This window comes from Microcaecilia unicolor, chromosome 2, assembly GCF_901765095.1.
Source record: "Microcaecilia unicolor chromosome 2, aMicUni1.1, whole genome shotgun sequence".
Classification (NCBI taxonomy): domain Eukaryota; kingdom Metazoa; phylum Chordata; class Amphibia; order Gymnophiona; family Siphonopidae; genus Microcaecilia; species Microcaecilia unicolor.
Window position 1 is genome coordinate 96,238,020 of NC_044032.1, and position 16,013 is coordinate 96,254,032.

The 16,013-nt window shown below is 40.6% G+C and overlaps 1 protein-coding gene across 1 annotated transcript in view; it reads right to left on the minus strand.

Moving 5' to 3' along the window:
• Positions 1-16,013, minus strand: part of LOC115462995 (interleukin-6 receptor subunit beta-like) — a 92,530-nt gene that overhangs the window by 51,427 nt on the left and 25,090 nt on the right. The window contains exon 2 of the mRNA XM_030193146.1: positions 3,093-3,173. Coding sequence (XP_030049006.1) covers positions 3,093-3,159 — 67 coding nt within the window. The 5' untranslated portion in view covers positions 3,160-3,173. The remainder of the gene's footprint in view (positions 1-3,092; positions 3,174-16,013) is intronic.

A 16,013-nucleotide genomic window follows, 5' to 3' on the forward strand; every position in this document is an offset into this window, starting at 1 on the left:
GATAGGAATATTCTCTAACCAGCTGCAAGGTATCAGATCATCAATGTCTTTGGATTTAGTAGAATATTTTGTTCAATGTTTAGGAACTATGCAATCTAAAAACACACAAAAGATTTAAAGAGCAATACTTTTATTCATTAATTTACAATAATACATGAGAAAAATCTCACAAAACTGGGGATCTAATTGCATCATTGCAGGAAATATCCCATTTTTTCCTCTAAAAATTATGTTTGGTCTATTTCAAATCAGCAATTTTGAACATGCCAAGTAGTTTTGCTCCTTATCTAATTACATTATATTCTTGTGCCTAAAGGCCCTGTTTATTAAGCTGCGCTATAGGCGCATTTTTAGTATGCACCAATGCTAGAGACACCCACAGAAATATATGGGTGTATCTAGTGTTTAGCATATGCTAAAAACGCTAGCATATCATAGTAAATGGGCCCTAAGAACAGCATTTTCTTTAAACTTCTCACTCTGTTTCTGTTTAATAGCCAGTTCCATTCACCATTTCATTTTATTTCCTTCCCCTCCTAATTCAATATACAACAAATAGGGAAACAATGTGGAGCACAGTTTATGTAATTCTTTCCAATCCTACTATATACGTATATGGGTCAATGTATGTCTGCATTGTCTTACAGTTGAGTGTGGGGTATCGATGTAGGTTGTGGTTACATGTTTGCAACCTTTGTATGGCAGTGTTAGGGTACGTGTTATAAAATGATTGGCTTGTGGGGTGATAGGGCAGTGGAGCAGTTGTGAGGGCAATTTGCAAGGGTAACATTTAGGGGTGGGGAGAGTAGAAAATAAGGAGAGGCAGTATGACAGGAGGAATTTTTTTATAATTGCTAGGTTTCATAGTATGTAAGTTTGTATGCTACAGCTGCTGGAACTCCTTTTCCCATAGAAATACAGTGGGCCATATTTTGTGAGGTGTATTTCTCTGGAAATCCTGGCCCAACTTAGCCCATTTTTGAACTTGATATGTCTTCTTACCAGTACCATTTCTATGGAAAAATGTTAAGGTACAAACCAGAAAAGCTTTAGATTCCGGCTTCCTGGCTTGCAGCATAAAGCCCAAAGAGAGATGCTAGAAAAGACAGTGAACTTACCTTGTAATAGGAATTCTGATGACAACAGATCAAAACAAGTGAACAGAAGAGCAAGAAAAGGGTTAGAGATCCACAGGGAACATTAGGGGTGAAGCAGAAGAGGGTAAACAGGTGTTGTTAAAATCCGTAGTCAAAACTATATCCAAACAAACTGAAGTGGGAATAGTGCATGAATCAATCTACATTGCTAATAAAGCAAAAGTGTGTAAAATATCAGCACGAGTATCAGTACAGATATGAATAAGAATTTTCAAAGCACTTAGACTTACAAAGTTACATGGAGGGGCATTTTTGATATGATGTCTAAGTCCAACTTTGGACATTTTGCTAAAAACGTCCAAAATTCAAGTGGGGAATACAGTCATTTTCAAAACAGAAAAAAAAGTCTTTTTTTTTTTTCAAAATTGCTATTTGCTAGATGTTTTTGTGCACTGTGCGTTTATCTTTTTGGTCCACTTTCAAAAAGGCTCATGGATTATTCTTCAGTACTAGAGACACATCAGTTCAACAAAGATGTAACTTCTTACGCTGTTTTTGATTTTGTGGACAGATTGTCAGTTTGCGATCTTTGACAAAAATCTGTTATTCAGCCAACAAAGACCACCTTTAAATTAAAAAAAAAAGGGGGGGGAGGAGGATGGGACAACTTCCCTCTTAGGAAAGGTTAAAGCGGCTAGGGTTCTTCAGCTTGGAGAAGAGAGATTGCCGAGGGGAGATAAGATAGATGACTATAAAGTACTCAATGGAGTGGAGTGGAGCGGGTAGACGTGAATCACTTGTTTATTCCTTCCAAAAATATTAGGACTCGGGGGCATGCAATGAAGCTACTAAGTAGTAAATTTAAAACAAACCAGAGAAAATATTTCTTCACTCAATATGCAATTAAACTCTGGAATTCATCTGACAGAGAATGTAGTAAAAAGCAGTTTGCTTAGCAAGGTATAAAAAAAGGTTTTGATAATTTTCTAAACGAAAACAAATCCATAAGCCATTATTAAAATGAAAAAGCCACTGCTTATTTCTAGGATAAGCAGCATAAAATCTGTTTTACTTTTCTGAGATCTTGCCAGGTACTTGTGACCTGGATTGGCCACTGTTGGAAAACAGGATACTGGGCTTGATGAATCTTCGGTCTGTCCCAGTATGACAACATTTATGTTCTTATGTTCAAAATCAAACTGTGCAGACATTTTTGAAGATAAGATGCTCCAAAATGGTAACACCACCAACAAAATGTGCTAAACAAATCCTTTGGCCAGCTGGGACTGTAGTACCAATGCAGAAAAACACAATGGTCAAAACGGAGATAGTGCAAAGCTCCTGAGGGATGTCCAATGATCCTGATGCAGTTTTTGAAGGGTGGCTAATCAAATACAACAAAACAAAGCTACAGAAGTCCCATGCATGCTTGGATAAAAACTCTAGAACCTGTTTCACACTTGCGCAGACAGTCACGTAACTCATCTGCATGACTGTTATTTGCTTGTCAAAAAACAATGGAACAATCCATGCCCATACTAGATCATTATATAGCATGAACATCTAGACACTAAAATTCAGAGGTGTTAAGTTTTCAACAAACGTCTTAACATTTTAGCACGTCAGAGTATCTATATATATAAAAGGCACTTTGAAGCCTCAAGCCGGAAACTTGAGGCGCCCGAGATATCCGGTTTGGCCTGCAGGCTCCAGTCACTGTAGCTCCGCCCTCGCGTCAAAACGCGATGATGTTGAGGGCGGGGCGGCCCTCGCAACCACTTCACTGAGGGACAAAGGGATGAAGAGGAGAGGTGTGGAACTCGAAACGGAGGCACGGAGGGGGTGTCTGCAACTCGGGAGGGAGGGAGGACGGGGGGGGGGGGATTACCCTGCTAGCGCCCGTTTCATTTTTGCCAGAAACGGGCATTTCTTACTAGTGTTATAATAAAATGATTGTATTACTTTCCTTTTCCATTATACATATTCAAATCTTACCTGTACAAGAATAAGTACTCAGTGCAATGGGTACAGCATATATAATCCAACTCCAACCAGATAACATTTTCTGTGATAGTCCTGTAAAAACAATATTGATGGTTTTTACTATCTGTGTTGATTCAAACAATTCAAATGTATGCCATTTATTTATTTTTAGCAGAAAGGCTATCAGACTCCAATAAAGCGCAAATGAATACCCACACACACACCACATCTTCCCCTCCCTAAAATTTCCACATTAAAATTACACTTTTCTAAACATACTCCATTTGTTGCTTCCTTGGATGGAGGCATAAATATGCTATTTAAGATTGATGCAAAAAGTCACAACTGTCAATATATATATACTACAAGTGTAAGCAGCTAGTGGAGACCATTAAATGTTTCAGTCATTTTTACACTTAAACTTTATAGCATTATAAATAATATATAGAGTATATTACTTCAATGTTTCACTGTCCCAGAGGTCTAAACAGTCAGGTTTTCAGGACGACCACAATGAATAAGCATGACCACAATGAATAAAAACGAGACCTGAGTTGCCAATGTATGCAAATCTCTCTTGTGCACATTCGCCATGGATATGCTAAAAACCAAATCAGTTAGGTGTGTCTCCAAGAAAGGGTTGGGAAACACCCCCCCCCCCCCAAAAAAAAAAAAAAAGAAACCCAACAACACAGCCTTTCATAATATGCAAGAAATAGTATTTCTATAAAATATATACAATTTGTAAGTGCTATACATTTTTTAACACAAAAATCATTGCAGATTAACCCATACAGTCCAGAGGTGCTTCAGACACAAGTTTGCTATATTGAAAACCACTGTATATCACATTATGGCATGAACATTCACAACATCCAAAGGAGAGGAATTCCAAACTAATCACACAATAATACCAACAAGTGTAACTGGTCATGAAAAGATCCACAGTCCATGACCCCATTACAAATGGCAGTCCCTGTAATATTTGATTTATAAGAGAGAACTGTCTTTTTTTGTGTATGGTGTACAGTGCTGCATATGCCTTGTAGCGCTATAGAAAAGATAAGTAGTAGTAGTAGTAGTAGAGAATAAAAATGGGTTAGCCTGAGTAGTTGCATATGAAAGTTCATGGTGCCTTTACCCCAAGTAAGGGCCAATTCCCAACTAAGCTGGAGGCCCAAGGGAGTAGCAGAAAGAAATAACCAGAGCAAAATAAAACCCACAAAGCATTGGACGTCCTATAGAAAATCCTCAATACAGAACAATTCGTTGCTACAAGGAAATATATTTGCTTGTGTGGAGCAAGTTAGAAGCATGTTGTATTAATCAAACGTTAACAATGAAATACACAATATAAATGCATGAAACAACAAGCGGACAAAGCATGTGGAACATGGCTCATGGAATTCTTTCCAACCTCTCCACGAACAAAGTCTGTGTGTCTGTGAGCCAATGTGTTTTGAAAAGTGCAATTCATTTATGTTACAATGAAATCAGTATATGTCTGCTACAGATGTTGAACTTGTCCTCTCATAAAAAGGTCATTTTTTTAGGGGGGGGGGGGGGAACAATTTCTCTTCCACTATCCACCATATAGATAAACTTCACTTGCATAGCACAAGAACTTCCCTAACTTCTTCTACTAACCTATAAATGTACTCACTCTGCTGCTCCCCAGTATCTCTCCACACTCGTCCTTCCCTACATCCCTTCCGTGAACTCCATTCCCTGGATAAATCCTTCTTATCTGTTCCCTTCTCTGCTACTGCCAACTCCAGACTTCGCGCCTTCTGTCTTGCTGCACCCTATGCCTGGAATAGACTTCCTGAGCCCCTACGTCTTGCCCCATCCTTGACCATCTTTAAATCTAGATTGAAAGGCCACCTCTTTAACATTGCTTTTGACTCGTAACCACTTGTATCCACTCGCCTCCACCTACCCTCCTCTCCTCTTTCCTCTACACATTAATTGATTTGTTTGCTTTATTTTTTTGTCTACTAGATTGTAAGCTCTTTGAGCAGGGACTGTCTTTCTTCTATGTTTGTGCAACGCTGCATACGCTTTGTAGCGCTATAGAAATGCTAAATAGTAGTAGTAACTCACCTCCACTCTTCTTGTAACTAGGTCTGCTTTCCAGTGCTTCACACCAATACATTATCATTGTCTGAATCCTAGATACAGCCTCTGCTGCTAGTCATATTGAAAGAAGGTAGGACATACAGCGGGGAGGATGACAGAACTGCAAACTGAGGCTTTAAACTCTGAAAAGTGTGCAGACACATTAGCTATTCTACCTTCTGGACATTTAGTTTAAAAATCTGTTGAATTCTGAAAACGCAAGACAGCTGGCAATCTTAAACTCTGGAGTACACCTTACAGGGTCCAAAGTATGCTCATCATTTGGCAATGTCTTAATATGACCCTGCTTATGGCAACAGAAATTAGTTTGGCAGTACACAACATATGCTGTGCATGTATTTTGTCAGGTGGGGGCAGGAACTGTTGTGGGAGGCGGAGGGTAGCTGCAGGGGATTGCTTTTGGTGGTGGGATATAAGTTTTAGAGGCAGTTTGAGGGTTAGCTTGGGGGGATTCATTCTGATCCTCTAGAAGATACTCAGTAAACATATGTGCCCTTTTCAAAATGGTCTACAAATTCTGGAGCAAGTCTAGTAGCTTGCCCTATGAGATTAGAGCACAGCATTCTGAAACTGTCTTCTCCCAAAACACTACAATGTGATTTTTAGAGTTCTTAGGATTTTTTTCAGGATAGATCTGACCACCACAGCTTGCTGTGGCAGCTGGCACTAGTTGAATCCTTTGGCTCTCTTGTCATGATCGCATTTGCCTTCTTTCTGACCAGAAGTACAGAGTGTGTTTATTTCCCAAATTCTTCTTTGTACATCCTGGTAGAACGAGCATGAACAGGCACTTCCACCAATTCCTTAACAGTATCCAGGTACTTTTGCAGACCAAAAACATGAGAACTGAAATACCGGGTCAAACCAAAGGTCCATCTAGCTCGGTGTCCTGTTTCTAACAGTGGCCAATCCTGGTCACAAGTACCTAGCAGGATCCCCAAAAGTAGCAAGATTCCATGCTACGTACCCCTACGGATAAGTAGTAGCTTTCTCTAGGTCTACCTTAACTGTTCATGGAATTTTCTGGATTCTCTCTCATTCCTGTAAATCAAATAAATTATGGACTTGGCTATAAACTATACAAAATTTGAAAAGGAAGGGTCCTTGGGGAGGGGAGGGAAAAGGAGAAGGTGGGATCTATTGCTTGCCTGTGGGGGAAACAGGTCAGATGGGAGATCTGTTGATCTGTTAAGTGAAAAAAAGTCAAGCATCTAGAAGAAATGGTGGAAGCTGCAAGTGATGCACCTAACCAAATTTGTCAAAATAAAATAAAATAAAAATCATATTTAGAATGTAAAGACAGTACCAAGTGGACTTCTACAATCTGTGTCCCAATAATTGCAAAAAAAAAAAAAAAAAAAAAAAAACAAGGATCAAGTATCTATATAGCATGTTCATTTTTGGTTTAATCATGAAGCAATAATGAGCATGACTGCTGGGCACGCCAGATGGCCTGTTCAAGTCTATCTGACATCATCTATTATGTTAGAACATGGGAAAAGGAAATAAACCAGATAAAGTGGTTAAAAAGGATCAAAACACAAATTCAAAAGAAAAATAAACTGCACCAAAAATGGAGATTATTGCCACAAGGTCAAACATGGGGACTGGAATCTGAAACACACATCAAATTTATCTCACAGGAAAAAAAAAAAAAAGGAACTATATGTTAACTCACCAATATCCAGCTTTTTTGTTTTTTTTAAGTTCCTAGAATGTTCTGAAAACGTCCACTGGAAACCAACCAAAAAGCATCGCCTGGAAATGAAAATGCCTCCCCAGCACAGTAAACTACAAGAAGCATTGATGAGCAGGCCTCATGGAAATATGAAGATACTCCTCCTCAAGATCCAGGGAGGTCAAGAACTCTCCTGGACACACCATTACCACATATAGGCTCTCCGTTTGAAAATATTTGACTTGCATAAACTTGATGAAGTGTTTGAGGTCATGAAGAGGATGATACAAGTCACCCTTCTTTAGTACTTTGAAGTATATGGAGTAACAGCCCTATTCTTGCTCTTGAGCAGAACAGGCAGAACAGTCCCTAACTCCTGCAAGGACTGAAGAGTGGAAAGAACAGCCTCTTTTTGGTGCAAAGGTTTGTATGGGGATCCCAAGAAAAAACTGCAATTTGAGAAGCAAACTCTAATTTGTAACTGTCACTGATAATGTCCAGGACCCATTGGTCTGACGCAATCTTGGTCCACTTGTCGTAAAACTGGGCAAGCCACCCCCTATAAACCCTGTCAAAGAGTGGACCAGAACCCCATCACTGCAATGTATGAGCAGCAGGGGAAGATCTGGAAGACTGGGTGCCCACTCATTTATCTGAACGAAACGACTGTTTTGTCTGGTACCTGGGCCTTTGAAAGGAAACAGAGTGACCAGGCTTATATCGTTTGGAGTCTTTAAGGCAAGAGTGAGCTGAGGCTTGTCCTCTGGCAAACACAGACTTAGAATCCCCAACTCCTTGACCAACTTTTCCAAATCTTTGTCAAACAGTAATTTTCTTCAAAAAGGTAACTTAATAAGACACTGCTTGGATGCAGCATCTGCTGCCCAATGGCTGAGCCACAGCAAACGCCTAGCAGTGATTGCCAAAGCCATCTGCTTGGCAGAAGCTCGAATAAGATCATATAAGGGAGCCAGCTAGATAAGCTAAACCTGTCTCCACTGCAGGAAACCTAATAGCCAGAGAAAATTTAAAGTGGTACTCGCAGAAACAGACTGCCGGTTTCTTTGCTCAGGCACTGAAGAATCACACTTCCAGACTGGAACAAGCTAACCAATAAATGCCTCAATAGCAGCAATACTGCTGTTCCTCTTGAGAGAAGAAGCTCTTTGCTCTCTTGCAGGTGTCCATCTTCTCTCTCTTTTTTTTTTTTAAAAGAGTTTATGAAAAAGGAGATGAGAGGCAGAGGAGAAACGGCAGGAGGGGTAGAAGGGGGGGGAGGGACCTGACACCACCAGGTGCATCACAAATAGGCACCAGACAGTTATCTTAACACCCCTTAGCTCAACTGAACCAGGAACACACAAAAAAAGGAGCAAAGGTAGAAACTATCTACCACCTGCTGGAGACAGAGAACATACTGACTACATAAGAAGCATACCGTCCTATAAGACAGACGACAACAGAACTGAATCTCCAACTGCTGGTAGATGGTCACAACCCACAAGTTTCTGGATTCATCTGCTACTGATGACAAGGATCAGCGGTTCCCGATGAACACAGTTCACGAGGAGAGGAGCAGAGAGAGGTAAGAGGAAAGATAGTGAAGAGATGCAGAATGAATGTACTTGTAGATTAGTGAGAGAAGTATGAATTATATAGAGAGACAACATAGTGGCTTGAGAAAAGGTGTATCATTACTGGTAAAAGTTAAATTTTCCAGCTAAATTTTGTCACGAGACTACAGCGTGTTCACTGCTAGCAGCTTGTAACAATCGCTCAGTTTAAAATGGACTTAAAGACTTACCTCTTTTTAGAAGCATTTGGGCCACAGCTAGAAGAGTTTGCATGGAAAGTCAGTTTTTTCCCTCCCTCCCTCCCGTTTTACCCATGCCCCTTCTCTTGCTTTTCTATTAACTATTGTATTTCCACCCCAGCTCCTATTGTATCTATCCTGTTGTCCATTCTATGCCTGTCTGTATGATTTCACTATTACTAAATTCCATAACAGTATCCAGGTACTTTTGCAGACTAAAAACATGAGAACTGCAATACCTGGTCAAACCCGGTATGATTTCACTATTACTAAACTGTACACCGCTCAGACATATGTTTGATGGGCGGGATAGAAAGTCCTTTAATAAACTTGAAACTAGTCTAATGCGATAAGAACTTCAGTAGAATACTTAGAAAAGAAGGGGTGGACAGTGCTGCTGTCCTTGAGAAAGAAATTACACATTTTAGTACTTTGAAATGTATATGGAGGAGAGAGAAAGACAACTCTAAGATTATGGGCGAAGGGGACTGGAAGAAAAAAATAGGACAAACGGGAAAAGTGAATTTGGGAGGAGATTAATACAGCCAAGATAGAACTTCCTTCTTCCAACATAAAAGTGGAACATCCAAGCGGTAATGTCAGACAAGTGGAATGAGACTTGGGCCTGGATTCGTGATGAAATTTCTTGTATGGACAGATAGATCTAGAAGCTGCTAGCATCAAGATAATACTGAAAACAATGCGAGATCAGACACTAAGAGAACAAGTAGAGAGAGAAAGGAAAGCGGCTTAGACCAGAGCCCTGACGTAAACAACGATAGTGGGACAGCAGTAGAAGGTGATCCAGAGGGCAAACTAAAGGTGTAATGGGAGAAGTACGAAGAAAGCCAAAACAGAAGAGAATCCTGAAATCTGAGGGAGGACAGGCTACCAAACAGTACGTGGTGATCAACTGTGTCATACCCAAAGATAGGTCAATGGGGATAAGGATCAAATAAAGGCTTTATAGCGACTCTGGCAAGAGTTGTTTTTCTGGAATGTAGAATTGCTGGAGTAAAAAAAAGTAGCATTTAACAGCAGTAAATTTAAGTAGTCTGGATGTGAAAGGGAAGAGGGATTTGGGATGATTGTTGTTTGGGCAGAAAGTTTGGCGAGGGTGGGGCCCTACCCTTGAATCTAATAAATGTATGATGACCCTGTGTAACTGTAAACAAAGCTACAAGATATGCTTGATAATCTATAATATTAAGATCAGTATGTGAAATGTCAACCTGCTGTCTTCTATATATAAAGCCTTATAAAAGCTTTCATGCCCTTATACTTTGACATTCTGCTGTGCAGATCAGTGAATTATACAGTTTAGACAAAAAACTGTTTATTTTCAGGGTTTGATGAATTAAGCAATGTGTTAGAATGCTACTGTGTTCTAATGCATACACTATAAAAAATACATTTTATTCCCAGTGCCGTAAACTAGTGGAATACAAACTACCACAATATTAAGTGTGTTGTCAGAAAAAACAGCACACACCGCCACTGGGTCAGGGAGGTCTCAGACCAGACAGCTGACTCCTCACATCTAAAATTTGGGAAGCAGGAACAATACCTACTTAGCTCCTGCCTCTTGTGCGACCGAATTCCTAAATGGCAGTACCTGATCCCCTACTGGTATCAGGATGTAACACTAGGAGTTAGTCTGTTGCCTAAGAACCAGGGAGCGAACACTGATTGCAACACAGCACAAGCCGTATACGCCATCCAATGTCCCTGCCAAAAATGGTATACAGGGCAAAGCGTAAGGTCAAACAACGTATAGGAAAACACCTCAGCAATTTATGACTGAAGAAAATGGAGGCGCCTTTAGTAGTACATTGGGAATCTCATAGACAATCAGAATCAGATTTAAAATATGTCATTTTGTCCCAAGTGCATTTACGATGGGGGGGGGGGGGGGGGGGCCGAAGACATTTTTGCAGCATTAACTCAGATTGAACAAAAATTTATTTTTCAATGGGACACGGTACAACCTAAAGGACTTAACAAAGAAACAGAATGGTTAACACAATAAAAGTGATACGCCAAACCTATTTAGTAATGTTCTTGTCAGCTGTGATTTACATATAAGAATCCGGCTTCAGAGCACACGCCAGATTTCTGATTGCAGGGAGGAACTTGACACAGTTTTGCTACCCGGTAAGACCACAAGAGATATTTTTGAAATGTTTACTTGTGAGGTTATTACAAAACATCATGGAAAATTGAAGATTTTAAGTTATATTATTTTGAAAGATATATCAGAAGGAAGGGCTGTAATAATGCACCGGTTTCTGTTTTTTTAGCTTTGAAAATATGTTCCCCTGAAGACTCCGTCACGATGAAACGTGGCTCCACGTTGGAACAACAATGGGGATATGAACCTGGTTTTAAAGCACTTTGAGCACTGACACTCTGGATGTTAATTAATCAGCAGCAGCAGCACTCAACCCTGAATTGAACTGAATTACCTAAAAGATAAGTGTTATTTTCATCTGAATTTTTTCATGAAGAAGGTAGGCAGGCAGGTTCAGTGCCATGATGGTTTAGGGTTGTTGTGCCTTACGCTGTCACTGTGCACTATGGTAAACTGGCACAATAGCACAAACTGAACACTGCATATTTAAAAAGAAAAACAAATTTTGTTAAGAATTGAAAGTTATTTCATGAATGGGACTTTTGTACATACTGGTGTGAATGATATACTAGTTATAAGAAACAGGGAAGCCAGGTCTCAAATCCCACTGCTCTTCCTTGTGATCTTGTCCAAGTCACTTAACCCTCTGGTATAGGTTTAGATTGTGAGCCCTGTTCAAATCAATGCCAATTAGTACCGAATTTATCAATGCCATGAACGTAACTGGCACAATTCTATAAACTGTGTACACAATTTTGCATGCGAAGCACAAAAAGGAGCGAACAAGATTACAGAATGAGGGGGAATGTGCCTAGAAATGTTAGAGAGAAAATAACTGGACAGAGGACTGCTCTCTGTGGAACATAATTTAAAACGTTCCTACCCTCAGTCTTACAGCGTGCATTGTCTTCTCAAGAATGGTGCAGTACAGCTAGGTAAAAGGAATTATTTCTGGCTTTTTGCTCACTTTGCATAACAGAAATATATCCACTGAGTCTTATAATTAAAAGCAGCCTTTATAGAGATGCAGAAAAACAAGTCATGGTTTCCTTGGCATGGAGGAGTAGCCTAGGGGAAAACCCGGCTGAAATCCCACTGTGGCTCCTTGTGATCTTGGGCAAAGTCATGTAACCCTCCATCTCCAGAGGTACAAACAGATTATGAGCCTTCCAGGGCCAGAAAAATATCTACTGTAGCTGAATGTATACTGCTTTGATAACTATCGAGGTCGTAAGCTACTCTTTCATGCACTTTGTAGATGCTGAGCTTCCCAAGAAAGAAATATTTTGGGTTAAGGTCAGATTCTTGAGAAGTGCTTGAACAGATTGTCTGACCAGAAATTTTCTCCTAGCTATGCCACAAGTTGTATGGATGCCTTGTCTCCCACATCAGGCATCCCTGATGCTCATTTGTGAAGTCACAATGATGACAAGTTTGCATCAGTTCCTGGCTCTTTCTTGTTCACTTAACTACCTGGTAATAGGAGGAAAAGGTCTCAGACGTTACTCTATCCCATACACAGTATAGGGATTAGAAAGAAAATACCAGCCTGACCATTGCAACCATTGACCAAAACTCGCTCCATCCACATTTTAATTTTTTTTATCTTAAATTTATTTTTCTGAATTCATTTTTCATTTTATGTATATTCAAACAAGAGATGACCATTTGATCCTTCATAGATAAGTTCTACGTATTATCTGTGACACACTGGGCTCAGTGTGTCACAGATTAATGCTACTGCTTTTGCTATATTGAAGGATCAAAAGTCATCTCTTGTTTGAATATACATAAAATGAAAAATGAATTCAGAAAATGAAGATTTATGTATTATATATATATATATATATATATATATATATATATATATATATATATATATATATGGATGGAGGGGTTTTTTGGTAGTTAAGTGAACAAGCTGTCCACCTTCTATTTTTTGTTTTTGTTGTGTGTGGACACATTTTGCCTGTTTTTTTTGTTATTAAGTGTTCCTTTTTAAACACATCTGCCCATATCCATCACCACTGTACTAAGCTGGAAAAGGAAATGGAATGAGGTTTGTTTGGTAATCAAACCAAATCCTGCTTACCTTTGAAGCTCTTCTAGATTTCACCCCCCCCCCCCCCCCCCCCCCGAATGTGTTATTGGCTGCAAACAATATTAGGAACTATAGAACAGGGATTGCTACATAAATCCTCTCCCTCAAACAAACCACTGCATTTCTACTAAATTAATAAATGATGTCATATTTTGTCAGTGGAAGCTCAACTGCAGTTAAAATACTACTTCAGTGCAGTGAACTCCATAGGTTGTACTGAAAACCCTTTCTCTGCTTGTACAGTATATACTGTTAAAGGTACAGTGACTGCAGAAAACCAAGTATTTAGACATTTATTTTTCCCCATAACCATAGGAGTCAGCTTGGTGGGTGCCTGGGTATTCCCAATATTGAGCAAACTGACTATGTTCAGGGAGGGTTAGTTTCTATAGGGTTAGCACCCCCAATCATATTGAAAAGTTGGCTCTTATACCCATAAGTAATTAATTCTTTCTAAAAGCAAAATACAGAATTCATGAGAAGTTAATATATTTTTCGCTTAACATCAATGGAAGGGAAATTTGCATTCAAAATCATTCATGCAAAACACCATTAAAATAAAGTAATTAAACATGGTTGAACGTCAAAGGCCTAAATGTGAATTTAAAAAAAATGTAGCTCCTAACACTAAACAGCAGTTACTTTTCAGATTTTTATATTATGAAACCAACTCATGGGAGTGTTTTAAACATGTTGTATTTTATTATTTTGATAATTTTATGGTTTTAACGTGAGTATATTTGGTTTGTCTGATATCTGTAGAGCGTGGTTTATGTGCTGTTTATTATCAGCAGACTGAAAGAGATGTATATAAGTTCTAATATTAAAGTCTCTGTATCTGGTTAAATTTTAACAGAGAATTAAGAGGCAGATGCACTAAAGCTAAATGAGCCTTTAATGACCCTCCAACGAGGAAAATTTGATCCGTTGCATGCATCAAAGGGCTTTTACCGAGGAAGCCAGCAGCTAACGAAAACGGAATGGAGATGAGCAATTAGTGTGAAAACCCCATTGAAACGACATGCACTAACCTTTTCCGATTGCCTTTACGCAGGAAAAAAGCAGGAAAACTAACGAGAGGTCTGGACCTCTCGTTAGGACAGCTCTGTGCCAAGAAAAATCATTAAGTGAAAAAATAAACAAACTTTGAGCCAATCCCAGCGCATTAGCAGAGCTAAAAGCGCTGTGATTGGTCCAAAGGACGTCAGCAAACACATCAAATAAAAAAAATAAAAAAAGGATCGGGAGGGGGCAAGGGCGCTCATCAGGAGCGTCCTGTATGGACGGCCTTGCCCCCCCCGCTGCTCCCCACTTTCCGCCCCCCCCCCCCCCCCCGAAAAAGCAAAATGCTAGCTGCCCCGGTCCCCCTCCCTTTCTGTTCCTGTGTTCTACAGAGCTAACTCTGCCTCCCGTCATTCTTGTGCCCCGTGCCCCGCCCCCGCTGCCCCCCCTGAGGTCGACTACGCCGCTCCCCCCCTCCACCGAGACCCCCCTCCCTATTAACGACCCGAGCAGCGCCTCTCACCTCTTTCAGAAGCGCTGCACGGGCAGGAAGATCTATTGTGTTGGTTGTAGAGTCTCCATGACGTCTCTTCTTCCCTGGCCCAGGCCCCGCCTCCTTCTGACGTAGGTTACTTACGTCAGAAGGAGGCGGGGCCTAGGCGCTGCTCGGGTCGTTACTAGGGAGGGGGGTCTCGGTGGAGGGGGGGAGCGGCGTAGTCGACCTCAGGGGGGGCAGCGGGGGCGGGGCACGGGGCACAAGAATGACGGGAGGCGGAGTTAGCTCTGTAGAACACAGGAACAGGAAGGGAGGGGGACCGGGGCAGCTAGCATTTTGCTTTTTCGGGGGGGGGGGGGGCGGCGGAAAGTGGGGAGCAGCAGGGGGGGGGGGGGCAAGGCCGTCCATACAGGACGCTCCTGATGAGCGCCCTTGCCCCCTCCCGATCCTTTGTTTTGGGATTTTGCTGACCGGGTAGCCACGTGTATTTGTTGTGGCTTTTTTTTTTGTTTGTTTTTACGTTTGCAGCATGCGCAGAGCAGCCAGCAAAACGCTTGGCTGCTCTGCGCATGATTTAGGGGCCGATTACCGATGTGTATTGTGATTCTTTGATACATTGTACGTTTGAATACCGATCTGAGCATGTGTGACTTTTTTTTTTGGTGCATTCTTCGTTTTTTAAAAATCGTTAGGGACTTTAACGATTTTGATTTTTTTACGTTTGGTTGCTGCATCTGCCTCTAAGTGAGAAAAAAAACATGCTGCTGACAAGATACTTGATCAGAAGAAGCACTGTGTACATTCCTGGTGGTCATACCATCAAACAGGTATCAGCAGAGTTAGGCAGGCTTAAAAAGAGCTACCAAATAGTGCAATTTTGCATTTAAAGTCTTAAAAAGATGCAAGGCTCGAGGCCTCAGGACCATTGTTGTAATGGCCAAAGCAGAAAACACAGTCAAGTGGGTTTACTAAAAGCGAGGAAAAATCTGCCACCACCTCCAATAGCAAATGAAAACTCATGGTGCCAGAATTCTAGCACAGGGTCCAACTGACTTGAAAGACAGCGAGCGAGCGAGCGAGCGAGCATCTACAAGGTTAAAAAAAACAAAAGAATGCATTTGCTTCAGAAATGAAAACAAGATTTAAATCAATCTTTAATAAAATACTAAGTATCAAATTCTCCAGTGCATGAGCAACAGACCTTTGGCACATATGCTGCTTAAGCATTATCTTTATTTACCTTTCTGAAAGAGAATCAGACGTTCTGGGAAAATGTTGTTTTTCTGTCTGAACAAACAGAGGTAATGACCAACATGACAGACCCATAAAAATACCTGGAAAACCTGAAGCCAGCTAAAATTTCAAAAGCCAGGAAGAAGCTATTTCCCCTTGATTTTTCCTTTTTTATATTTTTTTCCACACTGTCCTCTCCCTCTAGCCTCTCTTCATCTATGTGGCCTGTGAAAAGAGGGCGTAAGGCCCATGCCAGGCTTCGGATCTTTTGCGGTACAAACTTCTTTCTCACTGGCTCAGGTGCTTGAGAGTTCATTGGGAGAAAAACAAACAACAACAA